Genomic DNA, 25183 nt, shown 5'->3' with positions numbered 1-25183 from the left:
CCCTCCGTCCATGTCTAGGAAGGTGAACATCCAAACTGGCTAGGCTCCCATCAAGCCAGAACATGAAATAGGATCAAAACCCCTTGCCATTGACCTTGGCTTCTCATCAGTCCTCATTTAATCTTTATAATGACTCTTGAAAGATAAAAACACTAAATAGTAAAATACTTTCTGAGGAGAGAGTGGGAATAATAAAACATCTTCATTCATTCAATGAGCCAATGTATGAGCCTACTAAAGTGCTTGGACTGTTGAAAGAGCTGCAGGAAGAAATGAGATGAATTAGATGCTTTTTAGCTTATTCTCATTAAGCTACTGTTTGAAGATGAGGAATACATGAATATATATATGTATGGTACATTTCCGTACATACAATGTGGAGGAGGAATACCAGAATATCTCGTCTTAGAATGGCATGGTCACCATTCTGAGAGAGTCAGCAATGTGTTGTCTGAAATGTCGAGAGCTGTGGCTGCTGTGACTCTGAGTGTTAGGGGCAAAAGAAGAGCAAAGCAAAGCTCAGGAGCATTCTACACTCTGAACAAAAGTTCCAAGTAGAGAGAGAGCACAGTGGCAGGCACACAGAAAGGAAAAGAGAATGGAAGACTCTTAAGAGCCAGCTTGGTGGGCTTTAAGTTAGCAGATAATAATGGGAAGCTACTTGCTGTTTGAAAAAAAGCCATGCCTGTCTGTAGATGTTCTATTCACAGATATGAATGAAAAATGTGGTAAACATACACAACGAGATTGTTCTCAATCTCAGGGAACAAAGTTACATAATTTGCAGGAAAACCTGTGCAACAGGAGATCAACTTACGAAACAATTAAGCCAACCTCATAAAAAAATCATTATTGTAATTCTCTCATTTGTGGTTCCTAGATCTTAAACAGCAATATAAAAACTATATAAATATACATGACATGAAGGAAGTGAATCTACCTGGGGAACAAAGAGGATTAATAAAATGGGATGTTCTATCGGGAACTCACCAAGGCCAGCTGGCCTGGGTCTGAAAAAGCCTGGGATAAAACCGGACTCGCTGAACATAGTGGACAATGAGGACTACTGAGAACTCAAGAACAATGGCAATGGGTTTTTGATCCTACTGCACGTACTGGCTTTGTGGGAGCCTAGGCAGTTTGGATGCTCACCTTACTAGACCTGTATGGAGGTGGGTGGTCCTTGGACTTCCCACAGGGCAGGGAACCCTGATTGCTCTTTGGGCTGAGGGAGGGAGGGGGACTTGATTGGGGGAGGGGGAGGGAAATGGGAGGCGGTGGCGGGGAAGAGACAGAAATCATAAATAAATAAATAAATAAATAAATAAATAAATAAATAAATAAATGGGCTCTGCTCCTGAAAACAAACAAACAAACAAACAAATAACTAAATAAATAAATAAATAAAATGGGCTCTGCTCCTGAAAATAAATAAGTAAATAAATAAATAAATAAAATGGGCTCTGCTCCTGAAAATAAATAAATAAGTAAATAAGTAAATAAATAAATAAAATGGGGATGAGGATGGAAAAAGGTGGAAGAGGAATAAGAACAGAGGTGTTCAGTGTACAACATACACTTGTATGAAAAGTTAAAAACATCCAAATTTGAAAGCCTTCCCTAAAAACAAAAAAAGAAGGAAGCCATTATATTGCTAGAATTGTATCTATAATCCCCTTGTCGTGTGGAGTCTAGTATACAGGAGCCAGCCAAGCTATTATGTAGTGGAGAATAGTAAATTAGGATTAAGAGAACAGAAACACGGGTCAAGAAAAGTCGTTGAGGGTATTACGTAGGATATCTGAGGTTAAAATGTGTTTATATACTGACAGTTAAAGGATGTGTTTATATACTGACAGTTAAAGGAACAGGTGAAGAGCAAGAAGGATATAGGTCAATGAATGTGAAGCAGCTTTTTCAAAGTATAAATTATCATATATTTAAAGATGCCATTGTATTTTAGGTCCTTCATAGATATTAGATATAAGCAGCTAATTGGAACATAAAATTCTTATTGGTTGAGCAATATTTAAAATTAAGAGAAACATCAAATTTTGAGAAAAAATGGCAAGGGCCAAAAATAAGATCAGAAATAAAACCATGCAAATATTAATGTTCCAAAGCATAATATTTACAGAAATTCATAACATTATATATGCTCTAAAACCATCTCTTGAATTCAGAATGGTGGGACAGGTTTAACTTATGTTTACTGATACTGATATGTAAGTGCCTTTTTCCACCCACATGACAAGTATAATTCAGACATTTTGTGAAAATATCCAATTTTTGAAATGAAATTGAAGGATATTTTCAATTTTATAATTATAAAGGCTACAGATTTCGGTATACAAGCAGATTTTATTTCTATCATTCTATCTATGGTTATTTTTCATTATTTAAACTTGAAAACTAGAAAAAGAAAAATTGATAAAAGAAACTAAGATACTTGTTAAAAATAATAATAACAAAGCTTTAAGATTTTAAAAACATCATTCAATGAAAGGAGCATTGCAATCCATGTCTACCATGCAAGTTTGGATTAAAATAAATGGAAATGAAGTAGATATGAATTTATCATAGAAATAAGTGATGTCACTGAAGAAAACAATGTCTGTGGTCATTATGCATTATGGAATAAATTTAGTTTTGTTTCTTTAACCACAGATATTGCTTATTATGAATACAAATATTATTGTTGTCCTAATTTCATTCTTTGTTTTCTTGTTCTGTTTTTGGTGATTGTTTTTGAGAGTGAATGTTATCTGGAGCCCTGGCTTGCTTACTTACTCATTATGTAGGCCAGGCTGGCCCCAAAGCTATAGAAATTTTCTTCCTTTTACCTCCTAGTGATTAAAGGGGTACGCCAACATAAGAAAACTTCATTTTTTATTTTTTTTATTACTTTTTGTTCTAACTCATCATTTCAATACACCATAAAAAGGTATTGTTTTGGTATATAAATTCAATAACATAAGTGTGAGTCCTTAGCAATCAATGAATGTTTTAATTCTGAAAATGACTTTTGATTAAAAAAAATAGGTCTCCTAGGTGGGTTTAATTTGTCAACTTGACACACAGACTTGATCATCTGAGATGAAGTCTTGATGAAGGAATTGCCTAGATAACATTGGCCTGTGGGTATATCAAAAGGGTATTATCTTGATTATTAATTGATGCACATGGACTCATCTCATTATTGGGGTGCCTACCATAGGCAGGTAGTCCTGAGCTGTATAAGAATGCTAATTAAGCAATGAGTTTCTGACCAATCTACAAGCAGTGGTCCTCCATTCTTTATGTTTCAAATACCATCTTGAGTTTCTGTTCTTACCTCCCTCAATGATGGACTGTGACCTAGAAGTACAAGCTGAAATAAACTTTTTCCTACTCCTAGTTGCTTTTGGTGATGATATTTGGATCAGTAAATGAAAGAAAACAATTTGATTAACATGCATCCCACAGAAGAAGCTAAAGAATGACTGAAATAAGAACATGTTGATAAAAATGTGACCTCCAGCCAAGAGACATTTTTTTCTTTTCCTTCCTTCCTTCCTTCCTTCCTTCCTTCCTTCCTTCCTTCCTTCCTTCCTTCCTTCCTTCTCCTCCTCTTCTTTCTTTCTTTCTTTCTTTCTTTCTTTCTTTCTTTCTTTCTTTCTTTCTTTCTTTCGTCCCTTCCTTCATTCCTCCCTCCCTCCCTTCTTCCCTTTCTTCCTTTTCCTGTTTTTTTTTTCTGCCTTCTAAAAATATCAGTAAGAGGTTTCTCATCAGGACTAATGGTTCATCTTTTAAAAAAAGTACTAGAGGGACTTTTAGAGTCAATTTATTGAATGCGGTTTTAGAGTAGTAAAAATACATTTCAGGTATAAGATACATAATTTTATTTTTAGGGAAATCATTAAACTGCATTCAAAGTACAAACTTATTTCCTAAAATAATGTAATTGGAAAGTCTTTTTCCATTAACTTAGTTATTGAACATCCTGATGGATATCGGCATATGGAAGGGAACCTGCTTTCTGAAGTAGAACTGGCCTGGCAAGAGCTCACACTTACTCATATGGTCAGTTAATGGCTGAGCTGAGAAATAAAAGAGAGTCATTCAGCCCAGCATTTCCTCTGTCCATGATCTTTCTCTGGATCATATGCTCATACTCAGTTTGAAAACAGACTTCCCAGTATATGTTTCTTTAGTACAAGATGCCAAGGACAGTGGGTATGATGTGATCTAGTTCATACAAGTTAGGAATTGCTGATAATGAGGAAGGGATAGCTCAAAGAAAGCAACAACAAGACCTCATGACAAAGTCCTCATTGGAGACATATTACCCTGGAAGATGCTAAGAAATACCGCATCCTCTGATTCACCATTATTGTGCAGCCACAAGCTGTTGAGGGCATTTTTCTAATTATTTAGAGGTTCCCATTAAATCTCAGAATCCCTTTTGTATGAGATCCAAGCTTCATTGCTACGGTAATTTGAACCCTTTTCATTGGCCTCAACTTATACCTCCCTCTACTCTATATGCTTTCCTTTATTATACAATTATGATTTAAAAGGCTGACGAGGAAGACACTCCAGCCACACATCCAGACTAGGCTCTTGTCTCACTTTCATTTCCCTAATGGCTTCATTGTAATTAGATTTGCAAAAACAGCAAAAGGTCTCATTTTGAATGGCAACAGCTGTTGACATCGACATCATATTGAATAATTTACTGGTTTAATTTTAGTTGCAAAACAATAAAACCCTCTTGTGGATGATTTTTGCAGGCAAAGTTTTCTCTTTCTCTTGCTGACTCTTCTGCTCCAGTAGCACCAGGTTTTATTTTTTCATAAAATAGTTTTAACTCAAGTGTACCAAAACTCACAAGGGGAACTGTTTATTACTTCTGTTTTCCTTGAAGCAAAGTGTGTAGGTGACTGTCTCTTCCTCAATCTGTGTGCTTATGTAGAGACTGAGGAGTTGGCAGGCAGGTCTTCTATGTTGCATTTGCATTCATGGGGCAGAATATTGCTATACCTTTTGAGGATCTGCTACTACATGGAGTGACTTAGCTGATTTCCTGACCTGTAGGAAATTATAGCAACATCCAAAAATTGATGTTTTCTTGGCAGAAAATTATGTTGTTCACTTCACTTTTTCAATATCTTCTAACAGCTAGGGCTCAATCTGTCAGGACAATCTCTTTACAGAACCTCCACTTTCTGCCAGATATAAAGCACCCAAGATAACTCTCAACAAGTGTGTACATCTGTGTGTTTCTCTGCCTACACTGAGAGTAAACACTCACAAAGAAAGTGAGGTTTTTATGATGAGAGAATAGAGTGAGTTAGCTACTCTTAATTTTAACAATATTTAACTTTTCTAGGAAACAAGGAGAAATTACTAGTGAGATAAGATATTTTTTAAAGAAATAGATTAGAATTTGTTAGAGTTAGCATTATTTCCTTTTGTATACCATGTTCTTTTGAATAGCAATGGCCATAACATCGAACTAAAACAATCCCTCCAATTTTTGTTTATAATTTTTAATATCATAGGTTATGCTGCAGAACATATCCTTTTGAATAAAAAATATGTGTGTATCTTTCTGAATTGTTTCATGACAAAGAACTCTACATTATAAGGAAACTACAATAAAATGCCTCACATAACTATATAAGTTATGTTGTGTGTACACATATAAGCATGTTATTCTTGTTTTCTTCTCTGCCATGATGGCATAGTCTCAGATTTCATTGAAGGATAAATCCAAGGCAGTCATTTTTAAAGATATATACTCATTTTAAGTTTTGACAATAAAGAATTAGAACCACATACGAGAAATCTCTCATACATGTATGGCATTGTATTTTCTGTTATACACTGAGTCTGCTGTAAAGATTGTGCGGTTTCAAGACTACATCCAAATAATACTGGCTTCATGAAAGAGTTCCTAAGGGTAAACGATCAGTGGAGACATTTCAGAGGTTCTCCTAGAAAGAATACCATTTTAAAATCAACATGTAAATTATAACGATGAACAATATTTCCCGAGGCTATTGTAATGCAAGTAGACATCATCACAGATACTGATACATATGTTCCTCCTTTGAACTGAAAACACGTCCATGGTTTTGCCCTTGGCCAGGAAGGATGCTTACCCTTGGGTGCAGTTGGGATGGCATGGGTGGCATTCCCGATCCTGATCCGCGTACTTGAAGATGAAACTGTTAGCTCCCTGTAGGCCATCGGGACATTTCTCCACACAGTTTGGACCATCCTTAAAGTGAGAACACTTTGTGCAGTTGTCTGGTCCCTGAATATGAAAAGAAAAACAAATGTGGAGAATTAAAAATGGGTTCAAATCCTTCTGAAAGGCATTTATGTAGCTTAGTTTCGTAGATTTTTTTGAGTGACAGTTAAATAAGTCTTCCTATGAGAGCATGTCTACTAACATGGATGTGGCCACTGAAGTATAAATAGCACTAAGAGAACTGATGTGGGAGTGTCATATATCAATCTGTTGATTTCATTGGTTAAGTAATAAACACACTGCTTGGCCTCATAGGTTAAAGCATTGGTGGGAGGAATAAACAGAATAGAATTCTGGGTGGAAGAGGAAGTGAGGTCAGACTCTGCTCTGCTCCCGGAGAGACTCGACAGCTCTGCTCTGGAGCAGAGACACCAGGATGGACAGAGGCTAGACTCTTTCCGGTAAGCGCACCTTGCGGTGCTTACACACATCATTAGAAATGGGCTAGTCCAGGTGCGAGAGCTAGCCAATAAGAAGCTAGAGTTCATGGGCCAAGCAGCAGTTAAATGAATACAGTTTGTGTGTTGTTATTTCGGGCATAAGCTAGCCAAGCGGCCGGGGTGTTGGGGACGCAGCCCCGCCGCTCCTTATTTCAACAGAGAACTTAAACTTCTACTTTACTATTCTGTATATTAAACCATCATTCATCTATTATCATACTATCAAATTTCTTCAGGGAACATCTTGCTTTTGAAATCAGTTCATCTATTCTTCATGTAATATCTCTGTGACTTAATTTGAACTAATGTTTCTCAATGGCTCTTTCAAAAGGGTATCAACATTTTCATCTTGTGGTTCATTCTTAATAGTATTATAAAGTAACAGTATATCTATATAATAAAGTTTCCTTTGTATGTTTTATCACCATTAATTGAGAAGATATAAATCCACAAAATAATGAGAAATAATGAATAATGGAAATTAGAGCACATTGCTTTTCATAGGAGGCAAACTTTCCTAGTGACTATTTGAAATAAAATTAAAATTTAGTTTGATTGAATTATCAGGTATTAGACATCCTAGACATATATATGGCTCAGTGGTTAGGAGGAATGGCTGATCTTGCAGAGAACCGGCATTTTGTTTCCAGAACCCACACAACAGTTCACAATTGTGTGTAACTCCACTTTCATGAAATCCAACACCCTCACACAGACATACATGCAGGCAAACATGAATGTATATGGATAAATAAGTAAGTAAATAAATTTCTTGGTTATTCTTTGTCTTAAATCATCTTACGCTGATGCTTAAAAGGAAGTGATATGCAAACCATAGGACAATCTTTAGAGTCTTATAATACTTATTCAAAAAATAAAATATTAAAAATTATATAACTATTTTAAATAAAAAATGCCTGGAGAATCTTATCCAATGATGTAGGTATCATGAAAATTATTAATTAAAATATAGTGCATTCACTTTGCATATTTTCTTTTACAATATACATGATTTTAACAAATAGAAAATTGGTAAACAACACTAATATGAAAACATTAACAAAAATATTATATATTCATTTGTAATATCTACTTTTATTTTTAAGACAGTGTGTTCTAGTGAAACCCAGTGTTCTCAAATTTATAATTCTCACTTATCAACATCCATATTGCACAATTAAAGCAATGTATCATTATGCTCAGTCTCAAGATTTTTCTTCAGAAGGGCCCAAATCTTTGCATATTCTGTTATTTTGATTATGTTCTACTTGATACTATTATCCCTCCTTTCTAGGTACTCTGTTTGCTTAGGGGTCTATGACAATAAAATTACTTGGCTGACTTGTTTGGAATTTGTTTACCTCCAGTTCTAGTCTTCCTGTTATGTGCCTATGTCTGTAAGCCTGAACACTTGTTACAGCACACCTGAAGAAAGCGTAGATAGGTAGGACATAGTGAGCATTCAGGGACGCAATTAAACCAAATTCATATTTGCTAATATTGTGAGCTTGAAGCCATGCTAGGAGCGCATTATGCTGCACTGTTAATAAGGGATGACTGTGCAGTTATGTTTATTTGTGGGGTAACGGCAACCTCAAAATCAGCTAGATATTATAAGTCGGTAATATAAAGCAGCGCAAAACCAAAGATAAAGATTGAAGTATCTAGTGAAAAATAGTGAAGTCAAGAAGAAAATGTTATCATAAAGAAACCAGTGAGCTTAGATCACGTAGCTATCTATCCCATTGTTTTGATGTGAAGCAAAGAGCTAAAAGAAAAGAAAAAAAAAAAAAATTAGCATAGGAAACCTAATCCCCGTTCTAACTTGAGAGTTGCTAATGGTAACTTCTCATTTCCTCCCATCAAAGAATACTTCACATGCTTCCAATTTTAACACCTGCTCATGGGTACTTAGGCACGTAATACTACCTATCAGACAGAATCATTTGCTTTGCAAGTATGTTCAGTGGCATGACTTATTCTACAAGACAAGAGATACCACTTATTGCAGAACACAGAATAAGGCTTGTCATATGTAAATAAGCAGAGTCTGAGTTAGGCATATTTTTCTATTAAATTCTTGTAGTGGAAAATAATACCCAGGCTAAAAAATCTTAGCATATGAAATGTGATGAATTAAAATTAATTAATAGTGAAATATAGTCTAATGCAACCAGCTAGTTTGCGCCTATTTGATTCACCATGACACAAGAACCTACGCCAGCTGACATAGCTCAAAGGCATTCTAACAAAGCTCCAAGTACTTGAAGTGCACTGGCTCCCATTTCACTTTCATAACAAAAGACAAACATCTAATGCTCAGTCTCCCATATTGTGCTATTCCCAAGGCACAATAAGTGTCTAGAGGCAGTGAGTGACAAAGTTGTGGAGATGAAGGATGCATCTCCTTTTCCCTGGTTCTAAACTGTCTCCGGACCCTATAATCTAGACAGGCAGCAAAGCGACAGAAGAAATCCTAATGTGTGCATTATGTTATTTTTCTTAGTGGCAGTTTCTTATCCCAGGTAGTTTCTACTGAAAAGAAAGCTACTATTTACCACCATACAAAAATGTTCTCTCATCCCTGTGGGAAGACCGCCACTCACCTGTCAGTGCAGGTGAGATAAAGCTTACATTGAACAATGAAATGGAAATAGAAGCCATTAAGTAAGGGGTGAGGGCTGAACTCTCCAGCCCCCTTTCTCTGTGTTTCATGAAAACTATCAAATGTTTCATGTAGAAATGGAGACGCCATAAATTCAGAGCTATGGGTCATAACAGGAAGATGGCTCACTTTGAATATTTCCAAGATTTTCAGAGTACCCTGCATAAAAAGTATGTAATATGCTTTTCTGAGAGCAAAGAAAGAATAGAATTGACATATAAGCACAGCTTTGATGAACCATTCTAACAGCTACTTTCCATTTTTAAACATGGTTTGAAAGCTTGTTCTCCGCATCCAAATCTGATTCTTCTATTCCTGCCTCTTCAGAATCTGCTTCGGCCTCCTGTAACTGCTGGATTCCCCTTACCTATTTACCTTTCCACAGTTTCTTTGTACAACATTTAAGACACTGCTTTCCGGAAGAAAAACTGCAATGACTGGAATGAAAAAGTTAGAGTTATAACTTCTACAATAGAGTTGAAGCTTCGTGTCTCACTGGCTTTTGAAGTAGCTATATAATTATGGTTAAGTTTATTCATATTTTAAGTGAGGAATGCCACAATGTTCCTCAGATTTAACAATATTGGTGAACTTTAGTAGTTATAATTTTTTATCCTGTTGGAAACGTTGACAAACTAACCATGAAATCCTCTCTCCCTCCCTCTCTCTCTCCTTCCCCACTTCACACTTTATTCTTTATCTTCCTTTCCCTTGTAACTTTCAAGTGTTTTGATTAACTGCCTTCTTTGTTCTCCAGATATATAAAGTCTGTATTTTCATGTCACATCTAGTATCATAAGCACTGCCGTGCTGAAACAAAAATGTTTATTATGTCTACTTTTCATATCAAATAATTTTGAAGAAAATTCATAGTGTTAGTTGGTTGGAATTAGGACTCCGAGTCTCATACAAGTTCAGGGGGGTGTCATCAAACAATATAATTTTTATAAAATGTTTGCATCTTTTAAAAATAAATTGTCTCAATTTCTTTGAAGAACTTATAAGTGAGAAACTATAAAAATATACACATTGAGAGAAATTAATAAACATGTTATTCACTTATATAAGTTCATGTAGCAGAAGACAAAAGAGCAGAAGGAGCACATGGGGGGATGGTTGAGTGCTCTAAGCCCTAATCACGCAGAGGGGGATTGTAATTATGCTCATGATAGTGAGAAATTTATTAGCAATTTAAAGAGTATATCTTCTTTGGTAGAATGGAGAAATTACCTAGAAGACAAGATGAGAAAACATATGGGGAAAGACATAGCACAAAACTCTCAAAACATGCATGATGTCTGTTAAGTCCCAGCTGTAAATATGATCTACAGTGAGCTTCATAATTATCATTTTTGATTAGTAAATAACATACCAATTGAAATTTCTGACATTTGAAAACTAGTGTAATCACATAAAAGGAATGAAGGATGTATGCCGATATCTTTTGCATAAAATATATTTTTTTTCTTTCTACGTGCATTGGTGATTTGCCTGCATGTAAGTATGAATAAGAGTGTTCAGGCCCCTGTAACTGGAGTTATAGAGCATTGTGAGTGCCATTTGCATACTGGGAATCAAACATGGATCCTCTGGAATAACAACCAATTCTGTTAACCACTGAGCCATCTTTCCAGTCTGGAAACATCAAATCTTTTAAAATAGATATCTCCTATGAAATTATTCTAGCAAAATAGGATGTATCAAATAATATACTTAGATTTCATTTAAGCATATTAATTTTCTACCAATAAGATTAATTATACTAAAAATATGAATTATTAATTACATTTGGATATTTTGAAATATAAAAAAATTAAGAAAGTTTGAAATATTAAGATAAATGTGCTTTAAGATGTAGAATGCAAAATATTTGAGAAAAGACTGATATGAAATTCATCTCTGATTTTTTTGAAAAATATTTTGAATGAGTGTTAATATGTAAAAAAACAACAGTGAAGTTTGATGCAAAGCAAGCATCTAAACAATGACGCGTACTGAACAAAGTAAGAAAACCTCTCTGAGATTTGAAAGAGTAATAATGGAAAGGAGGAGGAAATGATACATGTCATGAAAATATTAAGTCACAGAAAGTAGCAGGAAATACACAGGGAGCACTGGAGCCGGAGCACCTGCAACAATCGACAAGCTAAACAATTTGCACATCGGCAAACTTGGGAGTCACTTTTTCAGTGGCATTTCACCATGCCTATGTTTAATACACATTAACTATATCCAGAGCCATCTCACGATACCAGGCATAGCAGTAAAAGGCACAATATTGCTTATTTTATTCATTCATTTTAAGCTTTTAAACTCCAGAAGAATCCTTGTTTTCATTCATTACTTAATGAGGGCCTTTGGGGTCCAGCCCCAAGGTCCTCTTCATGGTTTAGATTTGACACTATAGGACACTATTGGAATTGAAAGGAAGTTTTTTCTTAGGGTATCTGAGAGCAAAAGAATTCTCCCATACTTGCTGCTTCAAACAAGTCTCTATTCTGTTGCTTCTACTCTAATTTTTCTACCCTCTTTCTAAATTCTCCTAGCTGCTTCTTCTCCAGCCTGAACACTCTCTTCTTATAGGAGGCTTGGAGAAATACAAAAATTACAAGAGCTATCTCTCATCGGTCAAAATCATATTCCTAAGGAAAGCAATAAGGAGCTGAGACATTTACCAGGGCAACACAGGATTCCAATGTTATAGGAATAAGACCATTACCAGACAGGGTATGACAAACTTTGAGCCATAGGTCTGTTGTCAGCAGACTTTGTACGCAAAGAATTGGCATGCTACTCTTAGACTACTTTGTCAAACAACCTTGGTTGGCCATCTGTGACTCTGACCTTGTACATAACTGTAAAGTTTTAAACTTATGATCTATTTACAAAAAGCCTTTAGTCCAGTTTGAACTTGCTCTGTGGTAAATGACAGCTAATTGCGTTCAGTTAGTCTTAGCAAAAGAAACAAAGCAGGCTTTTAAGTATCTACAGTCTTTGTGGAACAATGGATTTATTTATGAGGAATATTCTAGTATATTTTTTATATATCAAAATTATACAGATAAATGAAAAATCATCTTCCTGACCAGCCACAGATAACATGTGCCTAAAAGACTGAATTGTAATCATGAGATTACTTATACACATCATATGAGATTACATACTACAATACAGGTATTGGGGGGATATCAAGCTGCTTTAGTAAATATGAGTTTCTCTGAGTCAATAGTCCTGCAGGTCTTACCTGGACAGGATTAACTTCTATTACAGAATCTCTCCTTTGGTGGGTTGGTTTCTGAACACTAGTTGCCACCTGCTTCATCTCTCATGGCCTCCAACACCTGCTGCCAAATAGTTACCTAAATATGCAAGCCTTAAGGATCCCAGGTAGACCCCTCAGCTTGCTTCACGAACAGACTAGGCAAACTTCCTTTCCTTTTATAGATTATTTTTTATGGAATCGGTATGTCTCATGTACCAGGTCAACTGTGTGTTCATGACAGTTAGTGGAGAAAAAACTAACTACAGATGCCCTTGGACATACTTTCTTTCTTTTTTTTTTTTTTTTGGTTTTTCGAGACAGGGTTTCTCTGTGGCTTTGGAGCCTGTCCTGGAACTAGCTCTGTAGCCCAGGCTGGTCTCGAACTCACAGAGATCCGCCTGCCTCTGCCTCCCGAGTGCTGGGATTAAAGGTGTGCGCCACCACCGCCTGGCCTGGACATACTTTCTTAGAGGCCAAGGAACTGTAATTTCTTCTTTACATTCATGCTTCGTGGCACATAACTAAGTTTCTGTTTCTGGAAGGCTTGCCTCTTCATATACTATTGAACTTGTGACAGTCCTTGGAAAGACCGCGTGTTGCACATCCTTTAGAGAAGGTTCCAGAGTGGCTCACTGAGGACTCAATTATATATATATATATGTGTGTGTGTGTGTGTGTGTGCTCTTTAGATTTTAAATACATTTTTTTTTGAAACTAGACTTAATTCTTGCTTATACCCGAATGTTGATCCTCACGCTGGTTAATTTCTAAGAGATGTCTCAGTAATGGAAGAATAAAATATTTGTCTGAAGAAGAATGAATGCATCACTTTCTAATGACAAACACAGACTGATCTCATTGTTCAAAGAACCTCAAGTGCTGGAAAACTAGTGGGAGGAGGCGTTTGCTGAGGTTTAGAAAAACATTTTCCCTAATAGAACTTTGAATTGTGGCTAAGGCTTCACAGTCCTTAAGGTTTTCATGATGGACATCTACTCCTTGGATTTATCTCTCTAATACAATACTGACTCTACTACTTTAGGTGTTAGTTTAGGGAGCTCATTTTGCTCCTCTTCCTAGTATGCTTCATTCTGCCATCATCAGAGACATTGAAATTTTCACTAAAGCAACATGAACCTCTCACTTTTACATCTTATTTTCTAATTCAACTGTTTCTTTAAACCTTCTGTACAGATTTCATTAATTCAATTATCATTTAAGCTGATCACGCATATATCTTTTTTTCAATAGTGTGTCATGAACCAAGACAACTCTATATTCTTATTCTTCTGCTCAAATACAATGTTTTGAGAAAAAATATTTATATGATATTAAAGTTCCTAATATTTTATCTTTCCTACTAAACTGTATGCTTCTAGATTCAAATATTAAACATGATTCCCCTCAGTTTCCTGTAAGTACCAATTTAAAGAATAGATTGACCCTAAACAATGATGACACATTTACATGCATGATATCGAATAAGCCATCACACCCACTAAGGTTTTCAGGCTTACCGGTCCATGACACGTGAGTAGTCCATCTTCCATCTTCTCACACTGGGAGTCACACTCAACACAGATGGAACCATTTTCAAACTCTCGGAATTCCCTGTGAAAATATCAACGGCATGAGGAGGTGTAAACAAACAAGCCGTCAACTTAACAAATGAGGCAACATCTGCTAAGAGTCCTATTGGCAGTGTAAATTCTTGAGTTTGTCTCTCTACTGTGCTGGGAGCCACAGATGCATTTTCCTGTGCATTTAAGGAGGAAGCTTTCTATTAAAAGGAAAGATATACGGCAGCCAGATGGTTCTATTCTCTCTCAACTGGGTTCACCAATTGTCTCATTCTGTCAGAGAGATTCTAGTGCTTTCCAAAAATAGAAAATAATTCTCTTTTGATGACACAGCAGAATAACTTCCACTTCTTTGAGAAAGACTATTCTGCTTGCTTCCTCATAAAATATTACCCTTGATTGAAGTTTTAATTTTTAAACTATTGCAGTGTTCTAATTTCTGAGCTATATAAATGTTCTCCAACCTTGTCCTTCAAATTTAAAGACTATTAAACTTACCTTTGGTCAAACTTCAAAACAGACTTTGATATCTTATCTCTTTTTAAAACATCTGCCTTGGAGAATTTGAAAAAATATCTTTTATGCTAGATTTTATTTTCTTATTGATCAAATATCACAGCATTCCTTTTAGTCTAAATTCTTTTTGAAGTAATTCTATATGGAATAAATTAAATATTTTATTTTAATATCTATGGTATAAAACTTTATTATTGTAACCTACCATGATTGGGACTTTCTATTTTTATATCAGTATATTTTATGTCTATTTATATATTGTAGGTTTTAAATACATAATTATTTCATTCAAAGTTTAATATAAATATTTTTCTTTGATAAGTGGAGTCAAATCATCTATACTATGTTAAAATTACATTGTTTTCACTAAAATACAAAATGAAATATTGGGTGAGATAATTTACTTTCGCTTAGGAGTCATTAACAATGTTGGTCATTAACTAAATCTATACATATAATTTATTCACAATTTTTGCCTTTGTATCATGAGCTATCTTTTGAAACCAATATTAACATGAATAGTGTAATTATAAATTAATTATGTGATAAATTCTAAAATATTTTCTTCCCTAAAGTCATCACTTCTTTTTTTATTTGAAGATCTAAAGTATGAATAAGCAACAGAATTCTAAAGGTTAAGTTATACATTCTGTTGGTTAAATTAATTCAAATGTTAAATTTCTGTTTTATTAATTTTTAAAATTAGGATATAATTTATTGGGTTTCCTAAGGAATTTTCATACACATATGCTATTATGCTATTTTCAAAAGATGAGGATTTAAGTACGGTTTCAAAATGTAGAGTATTGATAGGTTAATATCTGTATAGGACCTACACATTCAGTCACATTAGTTTAGTACTTGTACAGTAAGATATTAATTTGTTTTAGACTAAATATTTTATAAAATTTCTTGTTTGAAATCTTAGTTATAAACAAACCTTCTCTTTGCTCTTAATTAACATGAGAGATAGAAAGAAAAAGTACTCAACTGAGGAGGTCTTCAGAAAAAAAGTTGAAAATGACCCAAATAGAATACTTAAGTCTACAAACAGTACAAATAATGTACAATGAAATTTTATGAGAGTCTGAGTTTCACGTAATTACAAGTTTGGGATAATACAGCCATTAAAGGGTTATGTTGACAAATGAACAACATAAGTTTATGCTACTAAAATGGAGTCGGTGTTGGTCCCCTTTCTGCTACCCAATGTGCACCTCTCCACATACACAGCTAAAGAATAAACACAGTGTCATGAGAGCAATGGAGAGACTTCACCTTTCCTCCCTAATTTCATTTACAGGGCTCCTGACTGCTTCTTGCTTTCATCAAAGATCCTCCTTGAAGTCTTGAAGAGTTACTGAGTCTTTGATCATTGTTGTATCGAGCATTGCTCTTCTTAATCCACATCCCCTGGTGACTTCACTGTGGTTTTTGCAGAGTTCCCCTCTCTTGGATGTGTCTTAACAGATTACAGTCAAGATGCTAATGCGCTAGCATGGTCAGCCTTTAGATCGGAATTAATGCTATAAAACAGAGTCCCCAAAATCTAAATCTTAAACTAACACTAGTATTTGAGAATTTAACACTTGATATTTAGTTTACTAAGTATGCTCTATAAAAGGAGATAACATGTTTTACTGAGGAATGATTTCTTTCTTTCTTTTTTTTTTTTGGTTTTTCGAGACAGGGTTTCTCTGTGGTTTTGGAGCCTGTCCTGGAACTAGTTCTTGTAGACCAGGCTGGTCTCGAACTCACAGAGATCTGCCTGCCTCTGCCTCCCAAGGAATGATTTTTAAATATGCAATTGCCATCAAATACCTCTGACTTGCACTCTCGTGTTTATGTGTTGATCTCAAGGAATAAGAATGAATGCTATTTAGGAAAAGCTTCAGGGTTTCAAGATTCCATTATAGCTACTGTTTCTTCCATTTTGAATGTTCATTGTTATTACTTTGCCACTTGAATTTGAATGTAAATTAGAATGTAAAATAGAATTGTTCAACTTTATTTTTCCATCAAAAATTTTCTTTCTGTCCTGTATTTATAAATATATACTTATAAATGGACTTCTCATTTTTATAAATGTATATTTATTTGAGAGGTTTAATCAGTTTTTAAGATATAGTTTCCATAATTTACAAAAGTACTTTCATTGAGATATATGAGGAAAACTGACTTAGGAACAGCCCTGAGAAGTATATTATCACGCAAATGAAAGGCAACTATGATGTGTAAAGTTGCGCTGTGAAAGCGCTTTTCTGGGGTATGACATGCCACAGTAGAGAGTGGATACTAGGTTTTCCTGTTGCAACGTGATGCTTGCAGTACCCCAGGGAATTAAAGTCACTAGTCGAAACCCTTCTTTTTAGGTAGTGGCAGAGCGTATTTCAAACTTCTTCAACTTAAGTCATAGCTGTAGTTTTTCTATACTCCTCATCGGTTGTTAAAGACACAGAGACATGGGTTGTTTCTCAGGTGTAAATAAGCCATTCAACCTGGGTGGAGAATAATTAGGAGCTCTGTGGTCACTCTAGGTGAAAAGTGAAAGAAAGGTTCAAGAGGGGAAACTGCAGCCGGCTATAGGGTGAAGGGTAGGGGTCCTCAGTCTGTGGTTCCCAATCCGTTTGACAAATATTTACACTGTTTCATAACTAGCAAAATTACAGTTATGAAGAAGCAATAATAGCAATTTGGTTGGGGTTGCATGTTGCATACCACGACATGAAGATTAATAAAGGGCTGTAGCTTTATGAAAGTTGAGAACTACTGGTGCAGGGGGAGGCTTTAGCGATCTACTCATAATGCAAGGTGAAAATAAACAGTTTTACTAATGTGTAAGTGGGTAAAATTCATTAATATTTATCTATCTCGGCAAACATTTTTAAAATGTGAAGGTTGATCAATATCATACTTATTATTTCAATCAAAAATTACTTTTTCCTTGAAACAACTTCTTATCTCTTTTCTTGCATCACAGGCGCTCTTGAAAAATTTTGATAGGCTCATAAACTCTTACATTTTAAACTCTTACCATTTTTCTAAAGCTCAGATTTTGCTTTTGCCAGTAGCTCATAGCTCATGTGTTTTAAGTGGATTTGTCGTCTCTTACCCATCATAGAGGTTACAAGACTCTATGCAGATTTTTCCCCTGCTGAAGCGCCTACATGAGAGGCACTGGTCTGGCCCAGGTCCCCAGCAGCCATCATTCGAACACAGGTGATTGCACACCATCCCTTCAGCAGCTGCAAGACACACCAAAATCAACAAGAAAGAAGTCAAAGGATGTGTTAAAACTTACCATTTTCCTTACAAAAGCTGAATAGCAATTTTATTTAAAAGTATATACTTGAGAACGTAAGCTGCTCATACATTCTTGTTGAGTGACTTTAAAACAGCAATATAAACTGTCCAGGTCACATCTCCTTTGCTTGTATCCTAAGACTAAGTGGTAGCTCATGTATTATGTATTATGTATCATGTATTAGCCCATGTATTATGTTAAAGTTGGCAGACTTACCTAGACACATTGTTACTTTGTAACTGTGTGACTGAATAATCTTTCCTATAATTGCTAAAAGGAGGATAATTGACTTATATGAACATATGACATTGGTGGAGTTCAATCATAAAGTTTACTTCCTACTTGAGTTAGTCAGTGAAAACTAAATATCTAGCTGGCTATTTTATTGAAAAGTGATTGGATTATGATAGTACAAACTTCATCATTTAGTTAACCCACTGATGTCTTTTCTTTTGTACCCAAATATTTAGTATATTCAAAATACTCCAAACTTTAAATCAACACAAATGTAACAATGAATATCCAGATCAACAGATGACCTCTATAGGTATGTAGATTTGAATACTTGGTCTTTATGGTGTGACTCTATTTGAAAGGATTAGGAGGTGTGAGCTTGTTGGAAGAAGTGTGTCACTGGGGGTGAGCTTTGAGATTTCTAAAATACCATGCCAAACTCAGTGCCTTTCTCTTCTTTCTGCTTGTGGATTCATTTGTCGAATTCTTAACTATTCTCTTGCATCATGTCTACCTGTATGCCACCATGTCCCTGCCATGATGACAATGAAATAAATCTCTGACACTATAAATAAGCCCCAATTAAATGCTTTCTCCTATAAGAGACACCTGTAAGGGTGTCCCTTTATAGCAATAGAAAAATGACTAAGACAATTCCCAATTAGATTATAAACCTATTTTTAGATCTACTACTAAATGAAGTTATAGTAGTTAGATAAGATATTTTCAACCAGTACTTAATTTATTGATTCTATTATTCTTGGAGAAAATTTGTGATCTAAAATCTCCTCTAAAGCAAGATGAAGTGGGTTATTCCCACCTGAAGCTGTGCACTGGGCTGAAGGAGATGATGTTCCCCAAACAGAGAGGGATTGGTCTTTGGTCAGAGACTTAAGAGGAGCTGTGCTCCCTATGCTAGCCTCCAAACGAGTTCCTATTAATGTCTTATTACTGAATGGGTGAGCGATTAGCAAAGGGGGCTTAGTTGAAGAAAGAAGATGTTCACTGGGAGTCTACCGTCGAAAGGTGTAACTTTTACCTGGCCCTTCTTCTCCCCCTCTCTTTCTGCTTCCTGGCTGCAAAGAAGTGAGCAGCTTTGTTACATCACGTGCTCCTCTCCCTGTGATTTTCTGACTCATTATTGCCTTTGACCACTGGATGCAATGGTTTATAAATTAAGATTTCTGATACTGTGAGGTAAAAATAAATATTTCTTCTTTAATATGATTTTCTAGGATGTCTTAACAATGAAAAGGATGATTAGCACAGATATTATTAAGTCTGGAGCTTACAACTTGTGATATGTATGCACAATTATGAACTTCTACCACCTATAAATAAATGTATGGATCATGTGTAAAAATTAATTTCACCTATGACATCACTGGAAGCTGCTCATCTCCTCCATACCGCAGGTTACTTCTGTTATTATGGATATTTGTGTTGCGGGAGGTCCTTCCGCCCCTCCAACCAATAGCTGCTGAGATACCAGCCCATTGGGGCGTGGTCTCTCTCCCTTTAAAAAAGCGGCTACTTCCTCCGCATCTCTCTCTTCACTTCCTGCTCCACCGGAGACTAGACTCCCTTCCTGGTTGTGCAGAGGGCTGTTGTCTGGGACGGTGATCTGTAAGTTTTCCCCTTTAAATAAATAACACCCTATTAATCATAACTCCAAACTGGTGTGGCCTTGTTCGTGACTTACGCCTTCAATTTGTAGTTCAAAAAATTTTTATAAATGGAGTTGAAGAGTATCCCTGTCTTTTTGTTACATTTATCTCACTCTAATTACATTCAGAGTAGTTCATGATGTTTTGTTAATAGTTCACTCATTTTTATCCCTAAGTGTGTTTTACCATGTTATACATTACATTTTTCTAATCCATTCACCTACTGACAGACATTTTAAAAATTTCCATTTCTGACTATGAAACCTTACAATATGATGAACATCTGTATTCAAGTTACAGACAAAAATTTTGTGCTTCTTGGATAAATACTTAGATTTAAAAAAAAAAAAAACTGAATGCTATGGTGAGCCATTGAGCAACTCTCAAATTTGTAATCCAAAGAAGTTTTCTCATTTATATAGGTTTATTTATTTAGTATTCATACAATACCTTGCATATCTATGTCCTTATTATTTACATAGTATCAAATACACATATGTATATATGCATGTGTGTATGTATATATGTATACACATACATATACACACATACACAAACACGCACACACACATATATATACATATATATATATATATATACACATACATACATATACACACATATATACACCGCTGAAGGCATATAAAACAGTACACCTGTCCATGGTGTGTTCTACTCTGGGTACAAAACCAGGGATACAATCAGATCTGACTTGTTCAAGTCTAAGTCCAGAGACTTAGAATACACAACACTGTGGTGTAAATCTCATCACAATAGCAGGACCAGACCAGTGCTCTAGTGAAGCATTTCAATACAGAGAAGTTTTTTTCCCTTCAGTTTGTTTTTCTATTCAGGTCTTTAAAGGAACAGATATTTTACCTCCCTTGTATGGAGAACAAACTGTTTCTCTCAGTCTACTAGTTAAAATACTAAACCCATCTAAAAACACTCTCACAGACACAAAATAAATAATGTGTAACACAATATCTGGTAAATTCAATATAATTAAACCACACAAGAATTTAACTTTTATGTGCAGTAGGATCAACCCATTGCCATTGTTCTTGGGGTCTCAGTAGTCCTCATTGTCCGCTATGTTCAGCGAGACCGGTTTTAACCCCGGCTTTTTCAGACCCAGGCCAGCTGGCCTTGGTGAGTTCCCGATAGAACATCCCCATTGTCTCAGTGTGTGGGTGCACCCCTCGCGGTCCTGAGTTCCTTGCTCCTGCTCTCTCTCCTTCTGCTCCTGATTTGGACCTTGGGATTTCAGTCTGGTGCTCCATTGTGGAACTCTGTCTCTGTCTCCTTTCATCGCCTGATGAAGATTAATATCCAGGAGGATGCCTATATGTTTTTATTTGGGTTCACCTTTCTATTTAGCTTCTCTAGGATCACGAATTATAGGCTCAATGTCCTTTATACCTAGAAACCAATTATGAGTGAGTACATCCCGTGCTCCTCTTTTTGGGTCTGGCTTACCTCACTCAGGATAGTGTTTTCTATTTCCATCCATTTGCATGCAAAATTCAAGAAGTATTGTGTTGCTTAACATATGGTGCCTATGGTTTGATCATGTATCAGAAATGAGTGAATTTTCATGTATCAATGCTTTTTATTAATGATATATAATAATGTTTTATGAAAGCCATTCATATGCATATTTATTATTTTCATATTCCAATTTCTCTCTATATAAAGCTTATATTACTTGCTGTGTTATTAACATTTTTTATCATAATTATGAAGAAAATCTCAGTTATTTGGAGAACAATTTATGAAGACAATTTTGGAAATTTAAAACAATACTATGTAATTGTCATGAATCAGTGTCTTTGAACTAATCCATTATTTTGGGGTCTTCTTATAACCACAACCAATATGTCAAATGCATTGTGTATCAAATTTTAAGACCCTTAGAGGCCTCTTAGTTTCCCTCTTTGGGAAGCTGTCAAAGCCAACAGCACCTATTTAACATTGTCTATTTCATTGTGATTCATCTCTTTATGGTCTATTTTACCTGTCGGTATTTATTTTCATGTTTAATACTATTCATCCTTGTACCTATTTTCCACTACCTTCATTGCTGACAGAACTTTACCATATGTGAAGACATAAAACTGCTGGGATTTTCTGTTGCGCTTTCACATTATTTGACCTGGATACTTTGACTTCACCAAGATCCCACCTCCTTTCTGCCCTCTGTCGCCTCTTTGATTCTTTATTCATGTGCCTAATAGCATAGAAGCTTTGGATCAAGGCAACAGAATCACATGAACAAAAAACAATGCTAAACAATAAACACGAAACCAGAAGTAGGTATACTTTCTGACTCATTCTTTCCAAACAACTAGGTGAAACTGAAGCGTGTACGATTATTTTCTCTAAAGTGAAAGCAAAGCAAGAGCCTCCAAAAGGAATAAAACAAAAGGCCAGGGAAGCTACATCTTTGAAATTCTTAAGAGAAAAAAGTTTCTATCATCGCCAAGAAGTGAGCACTCATCTGACCTCCCAGAGTGATCACTATGTGTGGAGCAGAAGATCCGCTCAATGGCTCAGAGTTCACAAGGCCGTTGTAAGCCTGCCTAAAGAAACTTTAGCAATATACTTATTAAGAAACCTTTCACTTCCTCCGTGTTTTCTCCAGAAGCTCTGAAATAGATTTCTCTTTATCTTGTCTTAATTGTACCTGTCTATTAAAAATTTGGAGAGATAATACTGTGCTTAGTATTATGACCTTTATAGAGAATATTGAACCTGCTTCCATTAAAATAGAGATGAGTAGAAAATAATGAATTTTGCTACAGTGCTGCATGTGTGACAGTAAATGGATTAGCTCAAAAATATTGAAACTGAACACCTATCTATGGGCACAAAGGCTGAAAAATTTTCTTTCAGTGTAGAGCAAATGTAACTATTGTATCGGTATTATTTATCATACATTGAAGCATGGATTTTACTTGGAATGAATTTAGACAGGTAGCATTAATCTTTTTATAATGCTGAAAAGTTTATTTAATATAGAGAAGTTAAGCTTTTCTGATAAGACAGACATAAGTTCAAATCTTTATTGCCTCATGAACCATGTGGCCATGGGCAATTACTTTTCTGCTACAGCTTTGTAAAATGAATAATATCTCCCTTTCATGATTACAGTGAATATGTTCAGAATATTAGTATGGCATTTGCTACACAGTTGGGCATTACAAAAACAGTGAACAAATTAGCTGATGAAAAACTTTAAAACATGAAAATGTATTCATGTACTTACTATTAAAAGAATTTTCTTAGAAGCCCTTTCTATCTTGGACACTGTAAATACATAGCTGTTACCTCACAGAAGGTCTAGTTACTTCTCTGCCTTGACAGTGGATCAATAATAATGTCTGTATACTTACAATTTTTGATATGTAATCAACATGGCAGTAGGTGATAATGGAGTTTGGCATTATCTTTGTGATTGAAAAGATGGTATTTGTCAGTGATCAGATTGAGGAACTTGTCTGCTGAGATGGTTAAGATAACAGGAAGAAATAAAGCAGAAGGGTCTGTGGCAATTATAAATTACAACTTCAGCAAAGATATTTAAAAGAGGGAACTATATTAACGTGTTCAGAGACTAGACTGGACATAGGCAATGGCTCCTGGTAAGTTTCCAAAAGAAGATGGGGCTGGATTTTATTGTTTACAACTTTCGGGATATCTTGAAAGGTTGAACAAGCTATGTAAAAGTGTTGGCATTTTTTTTTTAGCAAGAGATAACAGAACAAAACACAACGACAACAAAAACCATTTGATTCACATACAAACTCATAAATCTAATTATGTTGATGTGACTGACTTGAGAGCATGATTGACAGTTGGTGAAATGAAGATAATAGCAATAACTCAGTTAATATACAAACAAAGCATTTACGTTTGTTTTCTATAATACAAAATCTTGGAGCTAGGAGGTGGAACTCTGTGATCACTAAGGTGTTTTTTAACTATTCTCCATCAGGATCATCCTTTCTTTCATAGATGTCTAAACAAAAAGCAGAATGGAACAAATCCAAGTCTAAAGTCCTAGTGGTTGAGTCTGAATCCCTGGTCCAACAGAACCTAATAAACTGAGTTGTCTAAAACAACCTAAATATAATCTCTTTATAGTTCTGAATGTCAAAAGTTAAAAAAAAAATGAACCTCAAACAAAGAGCCTACAGTAATAATACAGATTGGCACCTCAATGTGGTCGACTACCTCCATGTAAAACCTGAGAGGGCTGAGGAAAGAGCTCTTGGCTAGGACCACCACTCTAGAAGATAATTTCAGCTGTACCCAGGGATCCATATATGCATTGCTGGGAAGATACTTGTGTTTATTGTGCTCAAAGTTCATTCCACAACATCTGAACTTCATAAATGACCTAAAGGAGTGGATATGGTTAAAGGTATAGCTTGACAGAAAAGGTTCCTCTTGAACATGGAATTGAGCCGTGTCTGGACATATTGCTAGGTTGACTGGAGGGACAGGGAGGCTCACAGGGCGAGGTCTGCAGCACTGCGCTGTTGAGATTGACATCCTGAGAACCCCTGCCGTAGGTGCATCTTCAGTGCCCATAGGAGTACATTTATTGAGCAGGAACATGCCTTCACATTTTAGTGTATAGATCTGAAGATAAACTTAGGGATGCTGTGCTTAGTGTGCTCTGTTGCTTTATGTTTCCCTGTAAGCTGAGCTTTGAGGGAATGCACAATTATAATTGTAACTTCGCCAGTACTTCTATCTAGAAGCCTGCTGCCATTTTTGTCTTCTATGAAATTTTTGTTGCCAAGGAAGACAGGATTACACCTTTGTCTGACAGATTGAGATGGCATGGTGTATTCTTGGTTATCAACACACTCATGTAGCGTGGGGTTTTAGATGGTGAATAATCACAGTGTGGGGGCAAGCATGGTGCATACTGTGTAACCTCAGTTACCTGATATGTGTACACTTGCAGCACCCAGAGGGACACAGCAAGCTGAGCTGCATGTGGCTGGGTGACTGTTCCTGGCTTCTTGTGTTTTGTTTCCTGTGATGCACATGCTACAAAATAAATAAAAGCTTCTTTTTAAAGTTAAAAAAAAGAATGATAAAGATTTAAAAACATATTCCTTAGCCATTTTTTTCCTTCTAAAGAGAACTCTATTCAAGTCCCAAACCCATTTTCCAAATGTGTCAACTGCTTTTTTTTTTTTT

At 35.6% G+C, this 25183-nt stretch overlaps 1 protein-coding gene across 1 annotated transcript in view; it reads right to left on the bottom strand.

The window, feature by feature from the left end:
- Erbb4 (erb-b2 receptor tyrosine kinase 4) overlaps positions 1–25183 on the bottom strand; it is a 1076399-nt gene that overhangs the window by 264471 nt on the left and 786745 nt on the right. The window contains 3 exon segments of the mRNA XM_050154172.1: positions 6147–6301; positions 14183–14276; positions 17874–18006. Of these exon segments, the coding sequence (XP_050010129.1) occupies positions 6147–6301; positions 14183–14276; positions 17874–18006 (382 nt within the window).

This window comes from Alexandromys fortis, unplaced genomic scaffold (assembly GCF_014885135.2).
Source record: "Alexandromys fortis isolate MF-2015 unplaced genomic scaffold, M_Fortis_MF-2015_v1.1 scaffold_40, whole genome shotgun sequence".
NCBI lineage: Eukaryota > Metazoa > Chordata > Mammalia > Rodentia > Cricetidae > Alexandromys > Alexandromys fortis.
The sequence above is the reverse complement of the archived record's forward strand: the minus strand, read 5'-3'. Positions and strand labels throughout refer to the sequence as shown.